At 42.7% G+C, this 20,853-nt stretch overlaps 5 protein-coding genes across 5 annotated transcripts; 2 read left to right on the top strand and 3 right to left on the bottom strand.

Annotated features, from left to right (window-relative positions):
* Positions 1 to 383: 383 nt before the first annotated feature.
* Positions 384 to 2,458, bottom strand: EAE97_004719 (uncharacterized protein; the record flags this gene model as incomplete). Its single annotated transcript, XM_038875231.1, has 3 exons — positions 384 to 569; positions 670 to 1,329; positions 1,400 to 2,458. 3 exons carry the CDS (start codon positions 2,456 to 2,458, stop codon positions 384 to 386), a joined length of 1,905 nt encoding a protein of 634 aa, XP_038733588.1.
* Positions 2,459 to 3,669: 1,211 nt separating this feature from the next.
* Positions 3,670 to 4,543, top strand: EAE97_004718 (uncharacterized protein; the record flags this gene model as incomplete). Its single annotated transcript, XM_038875230.1, has 2 exons — positions 3,670 to 4,131; positions 4,253 to 4,543. 2 exons carry the CDS (start codon positions 3,670 to 3,672, stop codon positions 4,541 to 4,543), a joined length of 753 nt encoding a protein of 250 aa, XP_038733587.1.
* Positions 4,544 to 5,789: 1,246 nt separating this feature from the next.
* On the bottom strand, positions 5,790 to 9,345 carry EAE97_004717 (uncharacterized protein; the record flags this gene model as incomplete). Its single annotated transcript, XM_038875229.1, has 2 exons — positions 5,790 to 6,970; positions 7,020 to 9,345. The coding sequence occupies 2 exons, from the start codon at positions 9,343 to 9,345 to the stop codon at positions 5,790 to 5,792; spliced, it is 3,507 nt and encodes a 1,168-aa protein (XP_038733586.1).
* A 375-nt stretch (positions 9,346 to 9,720) lies between these two features.
* EAE97_004716 (uncharacterized protein) lies at positions 9,721 to 10,091 on the top strand (the record flags this gene model as incomplete). Its single annotated transcript, XM_038875228.1, has 3 exons — positions 9,721 to 9,726; positions 9,812 to 10,003; positions 10,038 to 10,091. The coding sequence occupies 3 exons, from the start codon at positions 9,721 to 9,723 to the stop codon at positions 10,089 to 10,091; spliced, it is 252 nt and encodes an 83-aa protein (XP_038733585.1).
* Positions 10,092 to 11,986: 1,895 nt separating this feature from the next.
* EAE97_004715 (uncharacterized protein) lies at positions 11,987 to 16,879 on the bottom strand (the record flags this gene model as incomplete). The annotated part of the gene is made up of 1 exon (XM_038875227.1): positions 11,987 to 16,879. The coding sequence occupies one exon, from the start codon at positions 16,877 to 16,879 to the stop codon at positions 11,987 to 11,989; it is 4,893 nt and encodes a 1,630-aa protein (XP_038733584.1).
* Between the last annotated feature and the right edge of the window lie 3,974 nt (positions 16,880 to 20,853).

Raw genomic sequence — 20,853 nt, 5'->3', positions numbered from 1 at the left:
CTATCACTGGTGAATACATTCTCTGGTGAATATTATAAGATGCATTTGATTTATAATATATTTGATTTCCTCTTCTTCATGTATTCGTTTAATCATGTATTCATCTACGTAGTCAATTATTCACTTATCCATTCATCATTCATAACCCCCTCAAAGAAATCCCAACCCAGATCCCAAACTTTTCCTTTCTTTTCCTTCCCTTCCGTTTGCTTCCCAATCGCCAAAATAAATCACACCATGCTACGCTTATATTCAAACATACAATTTTATCCATCTCCACTCGTCTCATTCATTCCGTCTATATATACCATGTATCATTTTCATCCACCTTCCCTCACTTCCACTCTCACAATACAATTTCATCTTTCCTTGCTCTTTTCTCTTCACTTTCTAAACCCAAGTTTCGGCAATTTGATTCCTATCGTTATAGCAAAAGATAGAATACTCATCACCAACGCAAAGATGTACGCGGCTTTTAGGGCTTCGGCATAGGAATCGATGACTTGGTCTCTGTAGTGGGGTTCTAGACCTGCTACTGCTTGGACGGAGGAGCGGACTGCTTCGATTACCTGTTCATTTATCGAATCGTTAGCTTTTCTCTTCCAGAAAAGAATGATAAAATCCTAGAGAGGACATGGAGAAACGTGAAGAAAATGAATGAAAAAGTACCTTCTCCTTATCCGGTCCCACCACATTCGCATTCAAGAATCCCACCAGCGAATTCTGCACAATGAGCGAACTGACGGCTACCCCCAAAACCTGTCCCATACTCCTCCACAAAACCAAAGTCGTCGTGACAACTGCTTGTTCCCCCTGTTCACTCACGGCCAAAACACTCATGAAACTGCCCGGCATTTGGAATCCTTGTCCCATACTCGATGGGATCAAGAGTAAGACGTATACCCAATTTGGCAAGGAGCGATTCATAGCTACTAATCCTATCGTGCCGATGACATAGAGAGAGACGCCGAGGACCAAGGGGATTTTAAGGTTGCGAGTCCAGGTGATGAGGAATCCGGTGAGGGTACCGAATGCGCTGGCGGCGATGGAGGGGATGATGAGACGGAGACCGGATGCGGTGGGGGATTCGAGGAGGACGGCTTGGAAATAGAGGGGGATGTTGAAGAGGACTGCGTTGATTACGATGGCGCCGAGGGCGTTGCCGATGATGAGGGAACCACGAGGATTGTGGGTTATGAGGGAGAGGGGCATGACGGGTTGGGAGGCGTAGTATTCGGTTATGATGAATAGGGGAAGACCGATGATAGTAAGGATTATACAGGTGAGAATTAGAGGGTGTGTCCAGGGGTAGATATTACCGCCGAGATTCTAATGAGTGTTAGATTGAGTTGCCCACATAAATGAAGGAATTCCGATAGGCTCCTGGGAGGGTACTTACAATTGCGAGTATGAAGAAAGTAATAGTGGCCATTAGTAACAACGAACCTTTGTAATCAAAAACACTCAAAGCCTTCTTTAATGTTTTCTTCCCCCTATTCAAACCTAAATCATTTGGTATAACAAAACACGAAACAATCAAGCAAATAATCAATCCTGGGACCTGAACCCCAAATTCCCATCTCCATCCAAGATGATCCGCAATCGCACCACCTAGTGCTGCTCCTGAAGCTGCTCCAATACCAAAAACAATATTCAGATAAGATTGATACGCTCCGCGAATCTCGATGGGTATGAGATCACTCGTGATAATCGATCCCATGGACATGACACCCCCAGCACCCAATCCACAAACTGCTCTCGCGATGATGAAACTCGTCATACTTTGAGCAAGAGCACACCAAATCGTCGATGCTAGAAACAAAATCATAGAGAAAATATATGGAGGTTTTCTTCCCATGGCATCGGAGAGACGTCCGAAGATAGGTTGGAAACTGGTGGATGTGAGAAGAAATGCGGTCGACAACCATGATGCACTATTAGACGCATGAAAATATGAAGTGATAACTGGATGACTCGAAACCATGATTGTAGAATCAAATGAAGACAATGTATATGTTAAAAGCACACCACCGAAAATGAGCCAAAATCTCTTTACTCCAACACCGCCTAGAAATGGTGATTTGGGTTCCTCGTCATCGTCCTCGATGGTTTCTCGAATACTCCTAACAGAACCAGCGATGGATTTCCTTCTCGTGCTTACACGACTTGAATTTCGAGATCCTCGTTTGGTATGGTGATGAATTCGGGAACTTCGAAACATGGATGATTCTTGAGGATTGGTTTCGATTCCGATGGCTGTAAATGATGTTGTTCTCGATAACATCAAATCGAATTCATTGGGATCGACATCCGTTCCTGTTGAATCGTCATCATTATCCACCAAGACTGCTTCAATCGCCGGTGTATCATTTCTGGGTGGAAAGAGGAGTGGTGTATTTTCTGTTGCGGTATGGGATGAGGTATCTTGACCACCCGCTCGATGATTGTTTTCCGCCATGATTTCTCTCCTCTGTATGAAACCGATAACACTCAACAAAGTTCACACAAAGTCAATCAACAGCGAACGATGATCAACATATATATAGAAACACCAGCACTTCCCAAGCAAATTCGGAGTCACCGCCCAATGGAGCAATCATTTTTTCTCGACACCCTCACAATCATCTACAAAGTGATTGCTGACCCAAAAGTCGTCCACTTTCCTCCAGAGGTTAGAGGGGATGGGAAATATATAACCCTGTGACCCTCTACATAACGCAATCGAGCTACGAAAAACCGTCATCCCTTTGGACGCATCAGAGAAAAGCATTCACCGAGTGAGTCAGTCCCGCTTTCATACATCGTACATACATACGATGCACCTAGAGAAAAGAGGAAACCAGGATTGATTTTAGGAAATGCAATGTTAGTGTTAGAAGAGTTGCAATTGCATCCATCCACCAGTGATACCCGTCGCACCATAACGGGTGAAGGACTTTCGTGACGGGGAACCTATCAGCGCAAAGTATGATTTTCCCGCTTCATCTCGTGGGGTGGGATATAGCAAATATGAAGATTTCGATTATTCATACAATTCAAAGTTATGTATTCCGATTGAACAGGTCTTATGCGATGACTGAGAATGTGACCTTTTTTACGAGTAATTCTTTTAGCTATCCATCTCTCAAAGACGGGATCCCATTCTAGAACAGTCTCCATGTATGTATGCATCCTATAAGCCTATCTAATACAATACAATCAACCATCATCATCATGCAAAGGGCGCCAAATCAACAATCACTAATCACTCATTCACTACACACACAACCCCAGGCTATCTACCAGTACTCGAGCACCGATTCTGCATGCAAACATGGATATACTGCAGACCTCAACCCTCGGGAGCGATCCTCTATCCTATCACAAGTACGGATAATATTCGGGATAATACAATACCCGTTATCGATAAGAGAAACCCTGGAACCCCGAGCCCAAAATCTCCCGGAGCAATATCGGACTTGATATCAAACAGACAATTGCAATCTGTTTACCAAATATTAATTCATTCTTTTATCTCTTCCTTGTAAGTAAGTTAAGTGAAGTGAAACACACAATTGACGTTCAAGATCTCTCTCGCTTTCATCTTGAAATTCATATACACTCCTTCATCTATCTATAACTATATTCAAGCAGCAAAACAGCCCATCTTACATCTTACATCTTATCACCATGCCTCAACCTCCCCTCCGCATCGCAATCCTCGAATGCGACACCCCCCTTCAAAACACCAATTCCAAATACGGCGGATACGGCGGGGTATTCACCTCACTCCTGCAGCGGGGAGCCTCCTCTCTTTCCCCTCCGCTTCCCGAATCCTCTCTCCAAATAAGTAAATACGACGTTGTGACGGCGCAGGAATATCCCGCTCTCTCCTCCATCGACGCAATCCTGATTAGCGGATCGCGGCACACATCTTTTGAATCTGATGCGTGGATCGTGAAGCTGGTCGAGTTTGTGAAGGGGGTTTTGGCGCAGGATAGAGTGCGGTTGGTGGGAGTGTGTTTTGGACATCAGATTATCGGGAGGGCGTTGGGGGTCAAGGTTGCGAGGAGTGATCGCGGGTGGGAGGTGAGTGTCACGCCGGTAGAGTTGACGGGGAGGGGGAAGGAGATTTTTGGGTTGGAGAAATTGGTATGTTTTTTTGTTTTTTTTTCTATTTCTGTTATTTTGATTCGTCAATACATAAAATGAGCAATTGGAAAACAGAGAGAGAGAGAGAGAGAGAGAGAAACCAAAACTAACAATCCAAAAGAACATATTCCAAATGCACAAAGACATCGTCTACGAATATCCGCCCGAAGTCGAACAATTAGCATACACCGACAAATGCGCCACGCAGGGAATGTACATTCGCAAAAAACTCATCACCGTGCAAGGACATCCGGAATTCACAGAGGAGATAGTGCGGGAGTTGTTGGAGGCACGTCATGCATCGGGGGTGTTTGACGACGAGACGTATACGGATGCGGTGGGGAGAGTGGATAAGGAGCATGATGGTGTGAAGGTCGCACAGGCATTTTTGAAATTCATCATGGAGGATTAGATGTGTATTGTATTCTCTGGAATTGGATAAGTTGTACTATACTAGGATATATAAATAGTCGTATCTTCATCTCCGTCATCAGTGAGTGAATGTGTTTTTCCCTGATCCCCTCCTTTCCCCTCCCCACCCCTCCCATCAAACTTCATTCCTCCACCCTCAAAATCTACATGCCACAAATCCATCACATCACATCTCCTAATGATTAGGTATCTCCCAATAACTCAATACCCTACCCTATCCCAACCCCGAAAGCTTCTCTCTCTACCCTCTACTCCCTCTGCTCCCTCTACTCCCTCTACTCCCTTCACCCCTCCACCCCTCCAGCCCCTTTCCACCTCCACCTCCACCTCCACCTCCACCTCCACCTCCAACATCCCATCCCTCCTATCCTCAGAATCTATCTAGACTTTTTAAAAGTCCCTTCCATACCATTCATTCCATCCATTCATACCATTCATCCATCCATCTAGCGAATAAGCGAGCAAGCGAGCATATTCATACAAAATAAAATAAATTAAATTAAATCTTCCAAGTCACATACATTCATATATACATCCATACTAACATCCACATCCACATCTACATCCAAATTCCCATTCCCATTCCCATTCCCAAAAAATCAAGCGTTTCTTGCCAAAGCATACCTACCTACCTACCTAGCCAGTCCCGATATCTCATTTTCGCGATTAAGCTCGCGGTCAAGCCCAAACATCATCCATTTCATCCATTCGCTCCGCTCGTTGGGAATAGCGACAATTAGACTGATAATGCATCTGACCCATCTCCTCACATTCACATCCCTCATTACATCAATACATCACACGTCCACCCATCAAAAACACAAAATTATACTGAAAAAATAAAACAAATCATCATTAATAAAACAGAAAACACCTCTCTCCAAATCCTATTTACATATTTACATACACCCATACATCCATCCAAACATCCATCATTCAAAGCGTCAAAAGAAGAAGAAAAAACCTCCAAATCCCATCCACATGCTAACCAAGCAAGCAAGCAACCATCCCATTCCTATATCCCGAGGTATTTCCTTTCTTCCGTGGTGTGGTATAAGTAAAATCTCTGCTTCGTGTTCCCATGGTATCAATCAAAAACTCTCTTTTTCTTTTCCTCTTTTGCATCATCCCCCTTCTCCATCCTCATACCTCCTTATACATTAATTTTCCCCTTACTTTGCTTCATCCCCACCTCCCCTCCTAATAAATCTCCCACTCCTCTCCCCCTAATTCCTCTTAACCGCATTCCCCACACTACTAATCCCCTCGCTAATTCCCTCACTAATCTTCGAACTCCACCCTCCCATCCACCTAGGAACCGTCATCGTCAACCTAATCCTACCCTCCACAATCGCCTCCACACAATTAATAATTCCAAACGCACTCGATCCCACCGCTCTAAAGAGCGCCAGAGCCGCCACCGCCCACAGAAGGAACGTCAAGTAATAATTCGTCCCCAAGTGATCCGGTCCATAAGCTTCACTAACAGCCATTGCCAAGGTCCCGTTTGCAATCATCCAGACGAGAACCATGTACGTACGAACACTCTTGTAGTAATCTTCCTGCTGTTGCGATTCCGAGATAGGAGGAACGGGAACTTCGAGTCTGTCACGGAGATTGCGAAGAGCTTCATCATAGCCGGAATCGATATCGAGTTGCTCAGAGGGCATTTCCAGTTCGACCGTTTGACCTTTTCCAGAAGCAGCTCCGAGATCGTTAGACATGACATTGTCACCTTTAGTTCCCCATGTAACATCGTGAGTGTTGCAAAAGGCGTAGACTTGAAGCGTACAGATATAACTTGGAAGGAGAGCAAAGTAAGAACCAGAACTGGTGAACATATGCCAAGGATCGAGGTAGAGGAAAGACATGAGGAAGTAGAGGCCGATTGTTGAACAAAGCGAGACGACAAGATTGGTGAAGAGGTTATTGCCAAGCACGAGACTTTTGGCATTATCGTGGACTTCTCGGTAAACGATATAAATGGTGGAGAAAAGCGTGTATACCATGATGATCGAGTAAATAATCATGGACATGTAATATAACTTTCGTGCTCCTTGTGGTCGATTTCCCATAGATAAAATGAATTGTGTGGCAGTGAGAAGAACACAAACATATTTTAAGACATAAAATATATATTTTCCAATACTGTGGCCAAATGGATCCATATTGTCAACAGATAGCGAACCGGCAATGAAGTAGAATGTAAGGTAGAAATTGGCCAGAGAGAAGTAAGTGAAGAGGAGTTGAATGAATTGATAGATGAATTCAATGTGAAGAAGAATCTTTCGTCCAAGCGTATGATCTGTATGCCATACTTGTTTGAAATGGGCCAGAGAATAGACAGCTGCGAAGAAAGCTCCATTGAGCCATCTTCTTCTTTGTGATACGAATTCGGGAACGGTATCTAAAAAATGATCAGTAAATTCCATAACAAACACAGCGGTTCAACTTACCTGGCACATCGGTCTCTCCAGTACATCCCTTCACATATTTCAAGACCCATCTTTCATCTCTCTTAGCCACCAATTCCCAACACAAAATACGATCTTCAGCCAAATACATGTTTGCCGTAAAGACATCTGCATTTTGACCATGTAGCGTCTCTCCCTTGAAATACTGACTCAGAGGACCATGGCCCGTATGATCATTCTGTAAAGCATGATATCTGTATGCACTCAACGCACCAGGCAAAACAGTAATATAACCAAACACACTCTCAATAGGCTTATCAAGAATATTCGACATCTTGTATTCGAAATTTTGAGACGCGACCAAAGGATTAAGAAGTCCCATCCATCCTTTTCCTTTCATCGCTTTGATTTCTCCACAAGCACCAGCAACATTCGAGTCGGTATCAAACGCTTTCCACAAATGATAAAGCGAATTGCCTCCAGGCTTCGTGCCCACATCCAACATGATGCAAATATTCGGTGTGAGAGCTCTCCCAAAAGCATTGAAGAACCAACGATGAGAATTCAATTTCTTTGCATTCTTTTCCTTGAGACAAAAAAGCATCTGACAAGGAACAATTCCCTTCTCAGCACCTTTAAACTTGAGGTCCGAATCCAAAGAAACTTGAGTCGTATACTCATACACATGAGCTTGCACTTCTCTCCCATTAACCAAATTCTTAGCAATTCCATCTTGATAAACACCCATCGCAGCCAGAGCATCGAGTGTTCTCGGATGAATTTTCTGTCTACCATCCGAAATAATAGCAACCACAATCTTTTGCCATCCATTTTCTCCCCACGTTCTCGATTTCGATCGAGAACAGAAATGTGAGATATTTTTCATAACAGCATGCATCGTTCTCGTAAAATCAATCTCCGTCTCATTGTACATGGTAATACAGATGAAAAGTTCGGTTTCTCTAGCCGTGGCTCCCATATTTTGACGTAACTTGTAACCTTTCGCTACAAAATCATCAGGATCGCACGTAACGGCTGTATATCGCATATGTGTGAATTCAATTTCATCTCTTCGTGGCAAGAAACTGTAAAGGATAGTAGGGATTTTACACTCCAAAATCAGTTCTCCGTTAATAAGTTTGACTTCCCGTTTCTTCATTTGCGTCGTCCGATTAGCACCTCTTCGTTCTTGCTTTCCAGAAGGTGCGGGCCCATAATGTTCGTAGTCCTTTGCACTTTCCATATCATCACCCAGTGTCGAATATGATTGTCTCGACCTCATAGTTCCTCTCGGGTCCCTCTTTTCCGGCCCAAAAACATCCTCATCTAACATTTCTTCTTCATAATCGTGTTCGAGTGGTATGTGAATCGTTGCATCGTCTCCAAATGGCGACCGAGCACCATGAGCTGCAAATAGAGGAGCCGGAGGTAATGGTCTTCTTGGACTCCCCCCATAAGCTGTTGAAGGTGTGCCAGGTCTTGGACTTCCGTTCAAGTCCGATGGCTCATACTGATAACCCATTGGAGGCGGCACGTTGAATTCCGAAGAGTTCCTCTCTTCTCTAATGGGAGACCAAGTTCGCGTGGGAGAAGCGCGACCGGAGGGTGAATATTGTAGAGGTGAATATGGACGATATGCGCTTTCGGGGGGAGGTAAATCTGGGACGTTATCTATAATTGAAGGCGCTCTTCGATGATCGTCGTATGTGGTTGCCGTAGGAGGTCTTCTGTGGTCATCATAGGTATTAATCGAAGGAGGTCTTCTATGGTCGTCGTAGGTATTCATTGAGGGAGGACGTCTATGGTCGTCATATGTATTTATCGAAGGAGCTCTTCTATGATCATCGTAGGAATCTGTGGACATAACAGAAGCTTGATAAGATCTGCGATCGGAGGAAGTACTAGTATTTTTCAACAGTGAGCTTTTTTTACCTATCAATTGCGATTTCAACGTAGACAAAGGAGAGGAAACCGGGTGCCTCAGTGATCTCCGACGGGAAGGGCCATCTGGAAGCACGGGCAAGAGATGCGCGATATCATTGGGGTCATGGGCACTCATCGCTGTCGCTGCTACCTCGACTTCTTTTTGCAACTTGCAAGATGAGATGACTTTCTCTTCTGCTTCCTTGAGAGACGCGAGATGCTCTGGGGTCGCCACGGACACGGCTGGAGGGGGTTTCCTGGGAGATAAATGAAGAGCTCGCGGAGCGAGTGGTACTACATACGGACGGGTATCGGGATCATCGTAGGAAGTTAACAAACGAATTTCGGAGCCATGTCGATTATGCCCTGCAGGTATTGAATCATATTCATCTGGATATGTCTCTGAATACATTGGAGGCATCGAGGGCGTATTTGAGCGATCCATATTTAAAACTAATGCTTATTGTGATTTGGGGAGTGAATTTTGCGACGGAAATGCGCCAATTCCAATCTTCTTTGGGGGGAATGCGACTGAATGTTTACTCTTCCATGAATGGATGTGGAATGGTTTGCGTGCGAAGCGAATGTTTGGTGTAAATATTGATTCTTCTTTGGGGAGTTTGAGTCTCAGAATTGGCTTTTTTGTTCCCCCAAGGTTTCGTGGGATTTGGATTCGGATTCAGATATCAAGTTCAGATTCAAATTCAATTCTCAAAATCCAATTCCAATAGTATAGTTGGCAGAGAATAAAATAAAAGTATAATAATTATCAAATATCAAAGATTCATATCATAGACCAAGTGGAGAGAGGAAGGATAGTATGTATGTATGTATGTATGTATGTAGGTAGGTAGGTAGGTAGGTACAGGACTTTTCTTTTCGTAGACACGCCGCATCCAATTTTCCTCTAGGGCAGACAAGGCAACGGGCACGCAAGCAAGCAAGCAAGCATGGGAGGGAACGAGGAAACGAGGGAAAGAGAGGAAAAGAGGGTACAGAGGGTACAGAGGGTAAGAAAAAATGGATCAACATCTCCACGAAATGGAATGGCGGGAGGACAAGTTAACGGGGCAACGAATCAACGATGCATTCGACTCAACCAGGTATTCAACTGTTTTTTATTTTTCCCCTTTCCAGCCACGTTTTGCGCGTGCTCCAGCTATTAACCATGCAGCATCCCTAGGTACGTAAGATAGCTAAGACTTGACAATCAACCAATCCCGTGCCATAAATACCCATAGTCCGCGAGTTCCGGAGTCCGTACATACATATCTACACATCTACATACCATACATACCTACATACTGCAGGATATCGAGGTACACAGCCATGAAAATGGAGTCGAACATCCATACAGATTACCAATCTCTATCGTACAATGTAAATCTTACATCCATCTAAAAATACATTGATTCATTGATTTATACATTTCGTATCCCCTTTTCGCGTCTGTCTATCGAGAATCGAGATGGAGTATATGATTTGTACCTACCCAGTATCTCCCTATATTCATCGTATAGATATTCCGAATGAACCGACGATGAGAATAGAGAAGCTACTGGTATCATTCTCCATCTCATAATCATCTCATCTATTATATATATATACAGAGAAGTAGATGGCGGTATTAGATAGCTATTTAGTATTTATTTAGTATTTATTTAGTATTTATTTAGTATTTATTTAGTATTTATTTAGTATTTATTTAGTATTTATTTAGTATTTATTTAGTATTTATTTAATATTTATTTAATATTCATTTAGTATTTATCTACTATTTATCCACTATTTATCCACTACTTATCTAATATGTATCCAGTATTTATCCACTCCTTATCCAGTATTCATAAACAATCAATCGAATCAACAACGAATAGATAAAAGTCCGTGAGAGATCTAGAGTTAAAAATTCACCTATTTCCTACATCGTACATACTCTCTACTACCTACTACCTAGTAACAATAATGACCTAAAAATGATAAGATAGGTATCATCTTAGGTATGTAAGGAAAGTCTTGTCTCACTGTTTACTGTTTCCTGTTTCCTGTTCACTGTTCACTGTTCACTTACCTATCTATGTACTCTATGTACTCACTCACTCATAACATCACTCACCCCTCACTTGAATTCACTTGTTTCACTCATCAATTCATCAATTCATCAATTCATTAATCCATAAATTCATTAAGTAGGTACCTAGGTACCTGATAAACATTCTTCACAATTCACAATTCACAATTCATAATAAAACTTAAAAATGTAAACAAATAGTATCCTCATTTCTTCATACCTCAGGTATCCTTCCATCCATTGATCTGTCTACAAATCTTCCCCATCCATCTGACTTTCACTCCCTTCTCATCCCTCCCATCCCTCCCTTCCTCTCCATTCACTCCCCCCCCCCCTGCTCTGCTCTCCATAAAAATTATTACTACTATATTATGTATCCATCCTATAATAAAACGTATCCAAAGTACATTTGATAAAACAAACAAACAAACAAACAAAACATCAACATCAACATCAACATCAACGTCACCACAAATATTTCACATACCAGGTATCTTTGCTTGCTTGCGATGGCTATCACATCTTTCACTCTTTAAAAGAAATATCCGCGTTCGTAGGATCGTAAATATACACAAAGATTTTTAATTTCATCCTCATTTCTCGCCGAGTCCTTCTTTCCCCCAAGACCTCAAACGTCTTTCTCTCTTCACTTCTTCTTCCTCTTCTCCTTCCAAAATCCTCCCCCTCTCGCCTAAGTTTTATCCTCCTCTCAACATGAATAGAATAAAAACCTTCCGTATCAAAAAACCATACCCGAAATATTAGGAACGTTCTTTATATAATGATGCAAAGAAGGGGGTATAAAGACGATACCCAACGCCCAATGACTTGAAAATAAATAAATAAGGAAAAAATGATGAGCGTATTGCTCTTCTTCAGACAGATGCTGAGATTTTAGAGAGGATGTGTATGATACAACGAGATGAAGTTCTTGAGATTACCTTCATGTGTTTTGAATTTGGGGGGGGGGGTATATGTTGTGAAGAAGAAATTAAATTGTCCTGTTGAACAGTCCTCAATTCCATCCCAATGAATTCTCTGCCATCATTGGTGCCGAGATTTGTTGTGTGCGTGCTGAATGTCCTGCACTTCTTCCACTTCCTCCACTATTTCTATCGGTTCCTCCAATACCAGGCGTCAAACGACCACCAGACATGAATGCACCACCAGTGAAAGCACCAGATTGTCTCATTTCGGATGCATTCATGATCGAGTTTGATCGACGATGGCTAAGCTTACGTTTCTTGTATCTTCTGGCGATGAAGAACATGGCAGCACCGTACGCAGCTGCTGCACCTGCTGCTCCAACAACGATACCAGCTGTGGTACTCTTAACCTTTGGTGAGGTATTTTGAGCATCAGTATTGAAGACACCACTATTGCCTGAAGCACTAGTAGTTGCTGCTGATCCAGAACTGTCAGTACCCGTTCCAGAACCACCTTCAAGAGTTGATCCAGGTGTTAATGGAATAGAAGGGTTGATATAGCTAACAAGTGTGCTAACTGAAGTATCAGGATTGTTGTAGATAGCTGCTGTAGGTGTGTGTAAATCAAGTTCCAATGTGCTGACCAAGTTGGTGGGGATATAAGCGAGTGCCAAAGTTGTAATGTATTCCAATTGAGATTGTGTATTGTATGGAATAAGACTGTGCATCACAACTTGTTCTTGCTTGATTCCTAATCCATTGGCAATACCTATTGGGAGGTATTGGAAGATTTGTGCTGATGAAAGTGGGTTGGCAACAACAAATGCATAATTAAGTTGGAAAAGGAAACCAAGTTGAATCAAAGTAGAGTTTTCTGGACTGGTTGGAATAGATCCACTAGGTGTGATGACCTTTGGTAAAGTTGTAGCAAGTGCAGTGTTGGTAGGAGTGACTTGATTAGTTGATGAAGATTGAACAATGATGGTTTGTGGAAGCCACATTGATGTAGCATTGTTTGTGGCTGTTGGGTAGATTGTGAGAGGAGCTGTGGTTTCACTAGCCGTTTGAGTCTTAACAACTGAAGTAGTACTTTCTTGAGTGGGAGAGGCAATTGTTGATGGAGTAACGGTCGTTGAGGGAACGGAAGTAATTGGTGCAGTATTAGCTGAACTTCCAGAGGTAACAGTTGCTGAAGAAGCTGCCGTTGAGGATACATCAGTTACCGTTGTGTTTGGTGTTGTTGTGGCAGAAACTGATGTTGCAATGCTCGATAGGCTCGAGGCAGAAGCGGAGGAAGCGGAGACTGAAGTATCAGTAACATTGGCTGATCCACTGGTTACAGAAGTTACGGAGGAAGTCGATAAAGTAATAATTCCTGTTCCTGAACTGGATGTAGTGGTAGCAGATCCGGTTTGAACGCTGGTGGAAATGCCAGTTGTAGATACTGCAATCGAGGTCTCATTTCCACTTGCAGTGGTTGGGAGAACAATTCCTGAAATTGTAGAAGAAGATCCAAGGCTAATGGAGGTACTTGATACAATATCTGTTCCAGATGTAATGGCTGTAGCATTTGGAGCTCCAGTGGCAGTTGATATATCACTAGTAATCGTAGCAGATAATTCACTGGCAGTGCTAGAGCCAAAAATGCTCGATATTATACTTCCCAATGGAGTAGAACTGGAGGAAGATGGTGTAGTAGTACTAGCTGCGGTGGAAGAGAGATATGTGGAAGAACCAACAATGGAAGTAACACCAGAAATGACGGAGGATAATAATCCTGTGGATGATGCACTTTCCGAGGTAACTGTAGCCGAGGCAGATACACCTGTTCCGCTGAGAATTATTGAACTTGGGGCACTAGATAAATCTGACGTGATTGATCCAATTCCAGAGGTTACATTGGAAGTTGGAGAAGAAAGATCCGAGGTTACTGACCCAAGAAGAGAAGTAATACCGGAAAGAAGACCGGTTGATGTTGGGACAGAGGATTCAGTGGCAGTAGGGCTGACTCCTGTAACTGGGCCGGTAATTCCTGCAGATGATGCAGAAGCACTCAAATCAGTAGCGGTAGTAGTTGGTAATGTATTCGAGGTTTCAGATGCCAAGACAGAACTGAAGTCGGAAGTAACTCCAGATACAAGGGAAGAAATCAAATCTGTAGCGGAAGCGGTATTTGAAGCATCGGTACTATTCAAAGTACCTATAACAGATGCGGATTCAGTAGCTTCTATTCCGGTAGCTGAGGCAGTACTGGTTGTAAGTAAATCAGATGTGAGGGATCCAACATCCGAAGTTACTCCAGATACAAGAGATGATAGTAAACCGGCTGGGGCTGTAGTAGATGCAGATCCACTTGAAACACCAGTTGCAGGTCCAGTAATTCCAGCAGAAGTAGGAGAAGCTGTAGCACTCAAATCCGTGGCAGATATACCTGTAGTAGCTCCAATAATCCCCGCTGAGGAAGCTGAAGCCGAAGCGACAGAATCCGTAAGGGAAGTCAAGGAAGTTGAAAGAATATCCGAGGTAGCGGAAGATACCAAGGAGGATACTCCACCGACCAAGGATGAGAGCAAATCGCCGGAAGCTGATGATGAAGCGGCACCTGGACTGTAGATTGGAGCGGTTCCTGTTGAGGCTCCAGTAATTCCAGAAACTGTGCTTGAAGGTGCTGAGATACCGGTGGATATTCCAGTAATCCCAGGAACAGTTGTTGGCACTGAACTATCTGTAGTAGCAGTGTTTGAAGGTGAGATATCTGAGGCAGCAGTGGATGGTCCAGTAACGCCAGCCAAAGTAGTTTCAGAAGAAACACCTGTAGCAGGTCCAGAAACTCCAGCACTTGAAGTTGCAGCTGATGAATCTGTTGGTAAAATAGCACTCGTTACTTGTGATACTGCAGTTCCTAGATCTGAAGTCACACCACCAACCAAACTGGTTACTCCCGTACCAATAACTCCCAAAAGACCAGATGATGAATCAGTTGGAACAGATACTGGGGAGGTGTTTGTATCCGAAGGACTTGCAGTGATAGTACTTGAGCCGGATAAAACTCCACCTGGTCCAAAAGTGATCCCACTAGCTGGTGAGGAAGTAGTGGCTGAAGTTACCAATGTACTTTGAGAATCGGATTCAGAAGTTGTGGTAGGAAGGATAATACTAATTGGAATTAAACCTGTGGAAGCGACAATTGGCTCCAAAAGGTTTGAGCTTGAAGAACTATCTACTGATGCGACTGAAGATGGGGATACAGTTGTACTTGGAGCTGAACCAGTTCCGGCAACATCACTGGAAGAGGCAGACGTGATAGTGGTGGCTACAGAGGTTTCAGAGGTTTCTGATGATTGAGCAACACTGGAAATAACGGTTGGAGCTGTACCAGTAGGTACTCCAGAAACACCTGAGGCGGTTAAACTTTGAATTGGAGTCTCGGATGAAGTTGGAACTGAAACTGGCGCAGTTACTGATAAACCAGATCCAGTTGATGCTCCGGTAATACCCGCGACTGAGCTCGAGGATGGAATTGAAGTCTCGGAAGCAGTACTTTCGATGGAAGTTGGGACAGTGCCAGTGGATACACCGGAAATTCCATCAACGGTGCTTTGGGTTGAAGCTTCAGAGGTGCTTGTCTGAACAATGACTGGTGCAGTACCAGTAGATGCTCCAGAAATTCCAGCAACTGTGCTTTGGATTGAAGTTTCGGTAGCGCTAGTCTCAGTGGATTTTGGGGGTGTACCTGTTGATGGTCCAGAAACGCCAAAATCTTCGGAAACGGACGTGCTTGACACACTAGAGACGCTAGTGGCGCTGGTAGTTGTGGGTACACCGGTGGAGGCTCCAGTTAATCCAAGGGAAATATCAATATCAGTATTGCTGGAACTACTGATTGGTTCGACAGCCGATTTTGTAGTAACCGATGAAACTCCGACGAGAACATAGGAACTGGTGGATGATGGGCTAGATACTCCAGTTGGTACTCCAGTTATTCCTTCAAGAACCGAAGTGGAGGATGGCGTAGAAACTATTGAACTGGATCCTCCAGTTGAGACTCCAGTAATTCCATCCACAGTTGAGCTAGAAGAGCTAACGATTGTAGGAACCGATACAACAGTTTGGGATGTACCAGTAGATGCTCCGGAAAATCCAGCATTGGAACTTGTCGCAACAGATTGTACTGATGAGCTGATGACAGTCGAACTGGGTGAAGTGGTCGATTCAAGGGATGAGATGGTGGGTTCAACTCCGGTCGAAACACCTGTAATTCCATCCACAATTGAGGTCGAAGAACTAGTAGTCGTGGGAACAGGGACAATGGAACTCGAAGAACTGGTAGTCGTAGGTACGGAAACGATGGTTTGGCTTGTTCCAGTTGATGCTCCAGTATATCCAGCATTAGAACTTGAATCGGTACTCAAAACTGAACTTCCCACCGTCGATTGAGCACTTGGCGATGGAGTTGTTTCAACAGCTGAGGTCGAAGTTGAAGTCGAACTTGTCGTTGCTGGAATCACGGGAACTTCACCAGATCCAGTCCCTAGAGTCACAGTACTCATAACTAGAATGGTTGTGATATCATTTGAAGATACACCACTAACGACGGTTGTACTCAAAGATGTAGTACTGGGAGGAATGCTCGTGGTTAAACTCGATGACGAAGGTATCGATGTTGTAGTTGTCGTTCCTAAACCAAGTATAGAAGAGAAAGTATCCAAGAATGAATTACTTGAAGATGCCCTCTTATTCGTCGTAGTATCTTGAGTTCCATCATCTGATAGTGGATCTTTTGTGGATGAGAACGACGATGTAATTGTAGATTCATCCTTCGTGTGTGATGTTTGAGCTGGTGTATTGCTTGTAATGGTATTGTTTGAATATATTTGTCTTTTGACTTCTCGTGGGAAGTAATATTTTGGTCGGTCCCCTTCTGCGGAGGCAAGTGAGGAAAGAACGACCGCGGAGGCCAAGAATAGCGAAGGTGTATGCATGATTGTAAAATTTATCTCGATTTATTTTTTATTTCGAACGTATTATTGAGATTTTAGTATTCGAAAGTATTGGACGAAAGTTTAGATCGATCTAAACATGAATTAGTTGAAGCCCAAAGTTGAGTACGACGATGGCGTTGGTTGATGAATAGTGGCCGCGGCCATCAAAAATGAAGATAGAAGACTAACTGTCAGGGAGAATAAGTAATAACGAGTGTACTTGACAAAATGTCAAAGAGTGTATCTATTGATAATTGTCATTAGTATGTTAACTTATTGAATATCGCATGAATGATCAACATAAATCTAAAAAGTCAAGATTTGGACGATAATTTGCGAACGAATTGATATCGCTACCTCAATTCAAAGAACGGTCATCATTCAAGCCGAACCAACATTTTCCCTCGCAAACACTCTTTATTTTTGGTGAACAAACATCGACTCACATCTTAAAATTAATTGTATCAAATCGTATGTGTATAAATCGCGAGTCTTCAAAGGAGTGTCGTGACGATAAATCGTCGATTGTTTTTTTGGGTGGGTATATCCTCCTTTCACAACTTCGAATCGAAACCAAATCATCTACGAGCGACCATTATCCAAAAGCCTCCGGAGGCTCTCACGATTAAAGATGTTGATACTCTCCGACGAGATAATATCGTTCGATCGACCTTCGCTGTCGAAATCGATTGTTGGTTATTGTATTCCTGATGAGGTGTCGAGAGTTGGGTATAGAGAGAGTGTGTGGAGGTGAGGTCGGAGTGAAGAGGTGGGTGATGAGTGGTGGAGAAGGATGGCGAGGAGGAGGTTCAATGGAATGAATGAATAAATGAATGGATGAATTGAAGTGGCCTCGATTTCGTGAGAACCTTTTGCCTTGGGGCCTTGTGAAGCTTTCAGTGTGAGGATGAGAGATTTCTGTGGATACTCTCAAGTTGTGGAACGTAGGCGTACGGGCCAGGGAGTCAATATACTAGAATTATAAAGGTTAGTTAGGGGGAACGTCCGTTGTATAGACCAGGAACCAAAAAAATAGTATACCAGGGGGCCGTGAGATTGATAGAAAAAACGGGAGGAAGAGAGAGGTGGTGTAATTATGAATACAAAGTAGGAACTAATAAGTAGGTAGATTGAAGCACGAGCACATTTCAACATGATATTGTATTTGTATAACCACGGTAGACTTACGGATGATATGATGGGAGTACGGAGTACGATGGAAGTACACAATACACCAAAAGGATGTATTGAGATGAATGAGGATGAGATTCTATTGTAACTATGGTTACAACAATCATACAACTTCTCTAATGTGAGATGGCGAGCAAGCAAATGATAGATGTATGTATACAAAATACTCATAGGTGAAACTAATAAATCCATAAAAAAAATCAAAGTATGTTATTATGGAATTGTTTCTATGTGTCTGCCTACGTAAATGTTCATAATTTTTATGTATTTTCTATCTGGTCAGTCGTCTTCTTGTCTTTGACTTACTCACTGCCTACGCACTCACTGTCTATCCCTCGCGCTCCTCACTCCCTCTCTCTCTCTCTCTCTCTCTCTATCTGATCCATTTATCTTTGCCTCCAAGCCACTAGACAATCATCACCTATTTAGCATTTTTCCTTACCCCGTGTTACTTTCGCCTAAATACCAACCCAGTAACTTGTCACTTATAGCCATCGATTCACCAATAGGATCTAACGATTAGTCTCTAGCGTGTTTTAAAATAAGCCTTTAATCATACTTTAATATCCGAATACACGAATTGAGGTGTATTATCGTACTATGAAAACAAGGGGCCAGGTTAAACTTGTAAGGGAAGGGAGGCTTTCAAGGCTTTTTCTTCTTTCCACCTGAGCATTGAACAACAGTCAGTCAAGTTTCATTTGAACAATTCACAAATGCGAGCCAGAAGAAGGGAAAATAGTCGGCAGTTGTTTCAATGTCAATCAAAATCTGTGGTTCAATTACTTCTTACAAGGCTAGACAAATAACCTAGTCAATTTGTTTCCTTGCGCATGGAATTATAATGGTTCATGAGTATGGTAATTTGGGGATTAATGGTAGGATGAGATGGAATAGAAACAATCAATCTGTTTGAGATGAAAATTGTAATCTTATATCTTATATAAAAGACTATGAAAATTGTTCATGTCTATCATAACTCTCATCATTTTCTTTCCTTTTCTTTACTTTACTTTCCTCTCCCCTCCAAAGAATGATATGCAGCTCCGCCACTTCCAAAAATGAATGTGATGAACGACATCACCGCGCCAATATTCCAACAATTGGTGAAAATCTCCTGCTTTATGCATTGACAAATTAACAATGCACATTCTTCTATCGGAAAATAGATTTATTGATTCTATTCAATACTATTGAGGCCAATTCGGTGGCCGCCTTACTCAATGAGTTGATCAACCGAGTTTTTCCCCTTCATTTCAAGATTTTCGTTTACACCACCAACCATGTTGACAACCAAACCATAAACATAGACATAATTTCCAATTGAATCGTCGTTCTACCACGACTCTCTAACCTTCAATCTATCGTGAATCGTGATTAAACATCTGACCATCATAACGTAGTTTGTATATCATCTTAATAATTCTCCTGGTGCAACAAGCTAAGTCAAAGTCTATGACCCTACTCAACGCTCAGGTCCCTGGAAAGATTATGGCGTCGATCATTTGGTCTAAGAACCATCTAAAAACCATCCTCGAGCCATCGCTCTTCTCTAATGAGAAGCTCTCCCCACATACGGACGGAGCACAGTAGTACACACATATCACAAAAATGGAGTACACACACATCATCACACGCACCCCTAGGGCCTACACCTAAGCTCTGTGTTCAACATCGAATACTCTCCACTCTCGCAATCCACTCCCTCTCGTTCCAATCCAGCTCTGGTTAGTTTGTTCATGCTCCCCATCTCGCTCTTGTTTCTGTCCTGTATCTAACCGCTAGGTCTAGGTACCTTTTCACATCTTACTCCATTCTCCATATCGTAATGCGTGCCTGGGTATGCTCTGATTCGTTCATCTGAGCTACTAGTCTTCCTGTGTGTCAATAATTAACGCGCAGTGATTGAACCTACGCAATCCGATCAAAAGTCGACATGACATGTATACGGGGTCTGTATGTGAAAATAGACATACATTCCTATAAATATTTTCTTACTTTACCTATCCAATCGTAGGAAATGTCTGTGGTGCAGAAGAATAAGATGATATTCGGAAATTATGATATCTGAGCAAATCGGAGCAAAATAAACATTTTTTTTTACTTTGTGGTCTGTACCCTTCATATCAATAAGTAGATTCAAAAATCCAGAAGGGTCCGAGGCATGTATAGCAATAGAAGATTCCGAAGGGAAGTCGTCGCAATGCGGAAATTATCATCAGATTTACGACCTGAGCTTAAGGAACTTCAACTCCTCCCGCTAGAACAAATATCAAATATCTCATAGTTTACCTTGCTCCTCTGCCCTACTCTACCCTACCTGACAAGTTTCCTGGGATTTACACGCGGAAACCATCAATTTAACTCAATTCTCCGGTGTAGACTTACTTACACTTACTTACTTGCTTAACTCACTTAACTCACTTAACTCACTTAACTCACTTAACTCACTTAACTCACTTAACTCACTTAACTCACACTTGGGACAGCAAGCGGCCGAGCGAGTGAGCCCAAAGCTAAAAAGTCCTCAAGCTAGAACACATACCCATAATCGACCCCAAACCCATTGAAGAGAAGTCGGAAAAACGCCAAGAAGACCAGCGCTACCAACTCCCAACTACAAGCTTGATAATAAAATTACCATCAGGTCTTTTATGCATACCGAGTAGAGGATTCAATCTTGTCCTCTAAAATTGATGTTTTTCTCTTGTCTGTGGGCCGCAGAAACCTACAAAGCGTAAATATCTCTCTAATTTGATCTTGGTCTCGTTCTTCTTAATTAC

Source organism: Botrytis byssoidea (assembly GCF_014898295.1).
Source record: "Botrytis byssoidea strain MUCL 94 chromosome Unknown BBYS_008, whole genome shotgun sequence".
In the NCBI taxonomy this organism is placed as follows: Eukaryota; Fungi; Ascomycota; class Leotiomycetes; order Helotiales; family Sclerotiniaceae; genus Botrytis; species Botrytis byssoidea.
This window is presented reverse-complemented; position numbering and strand designations above follow the sequence as displayed.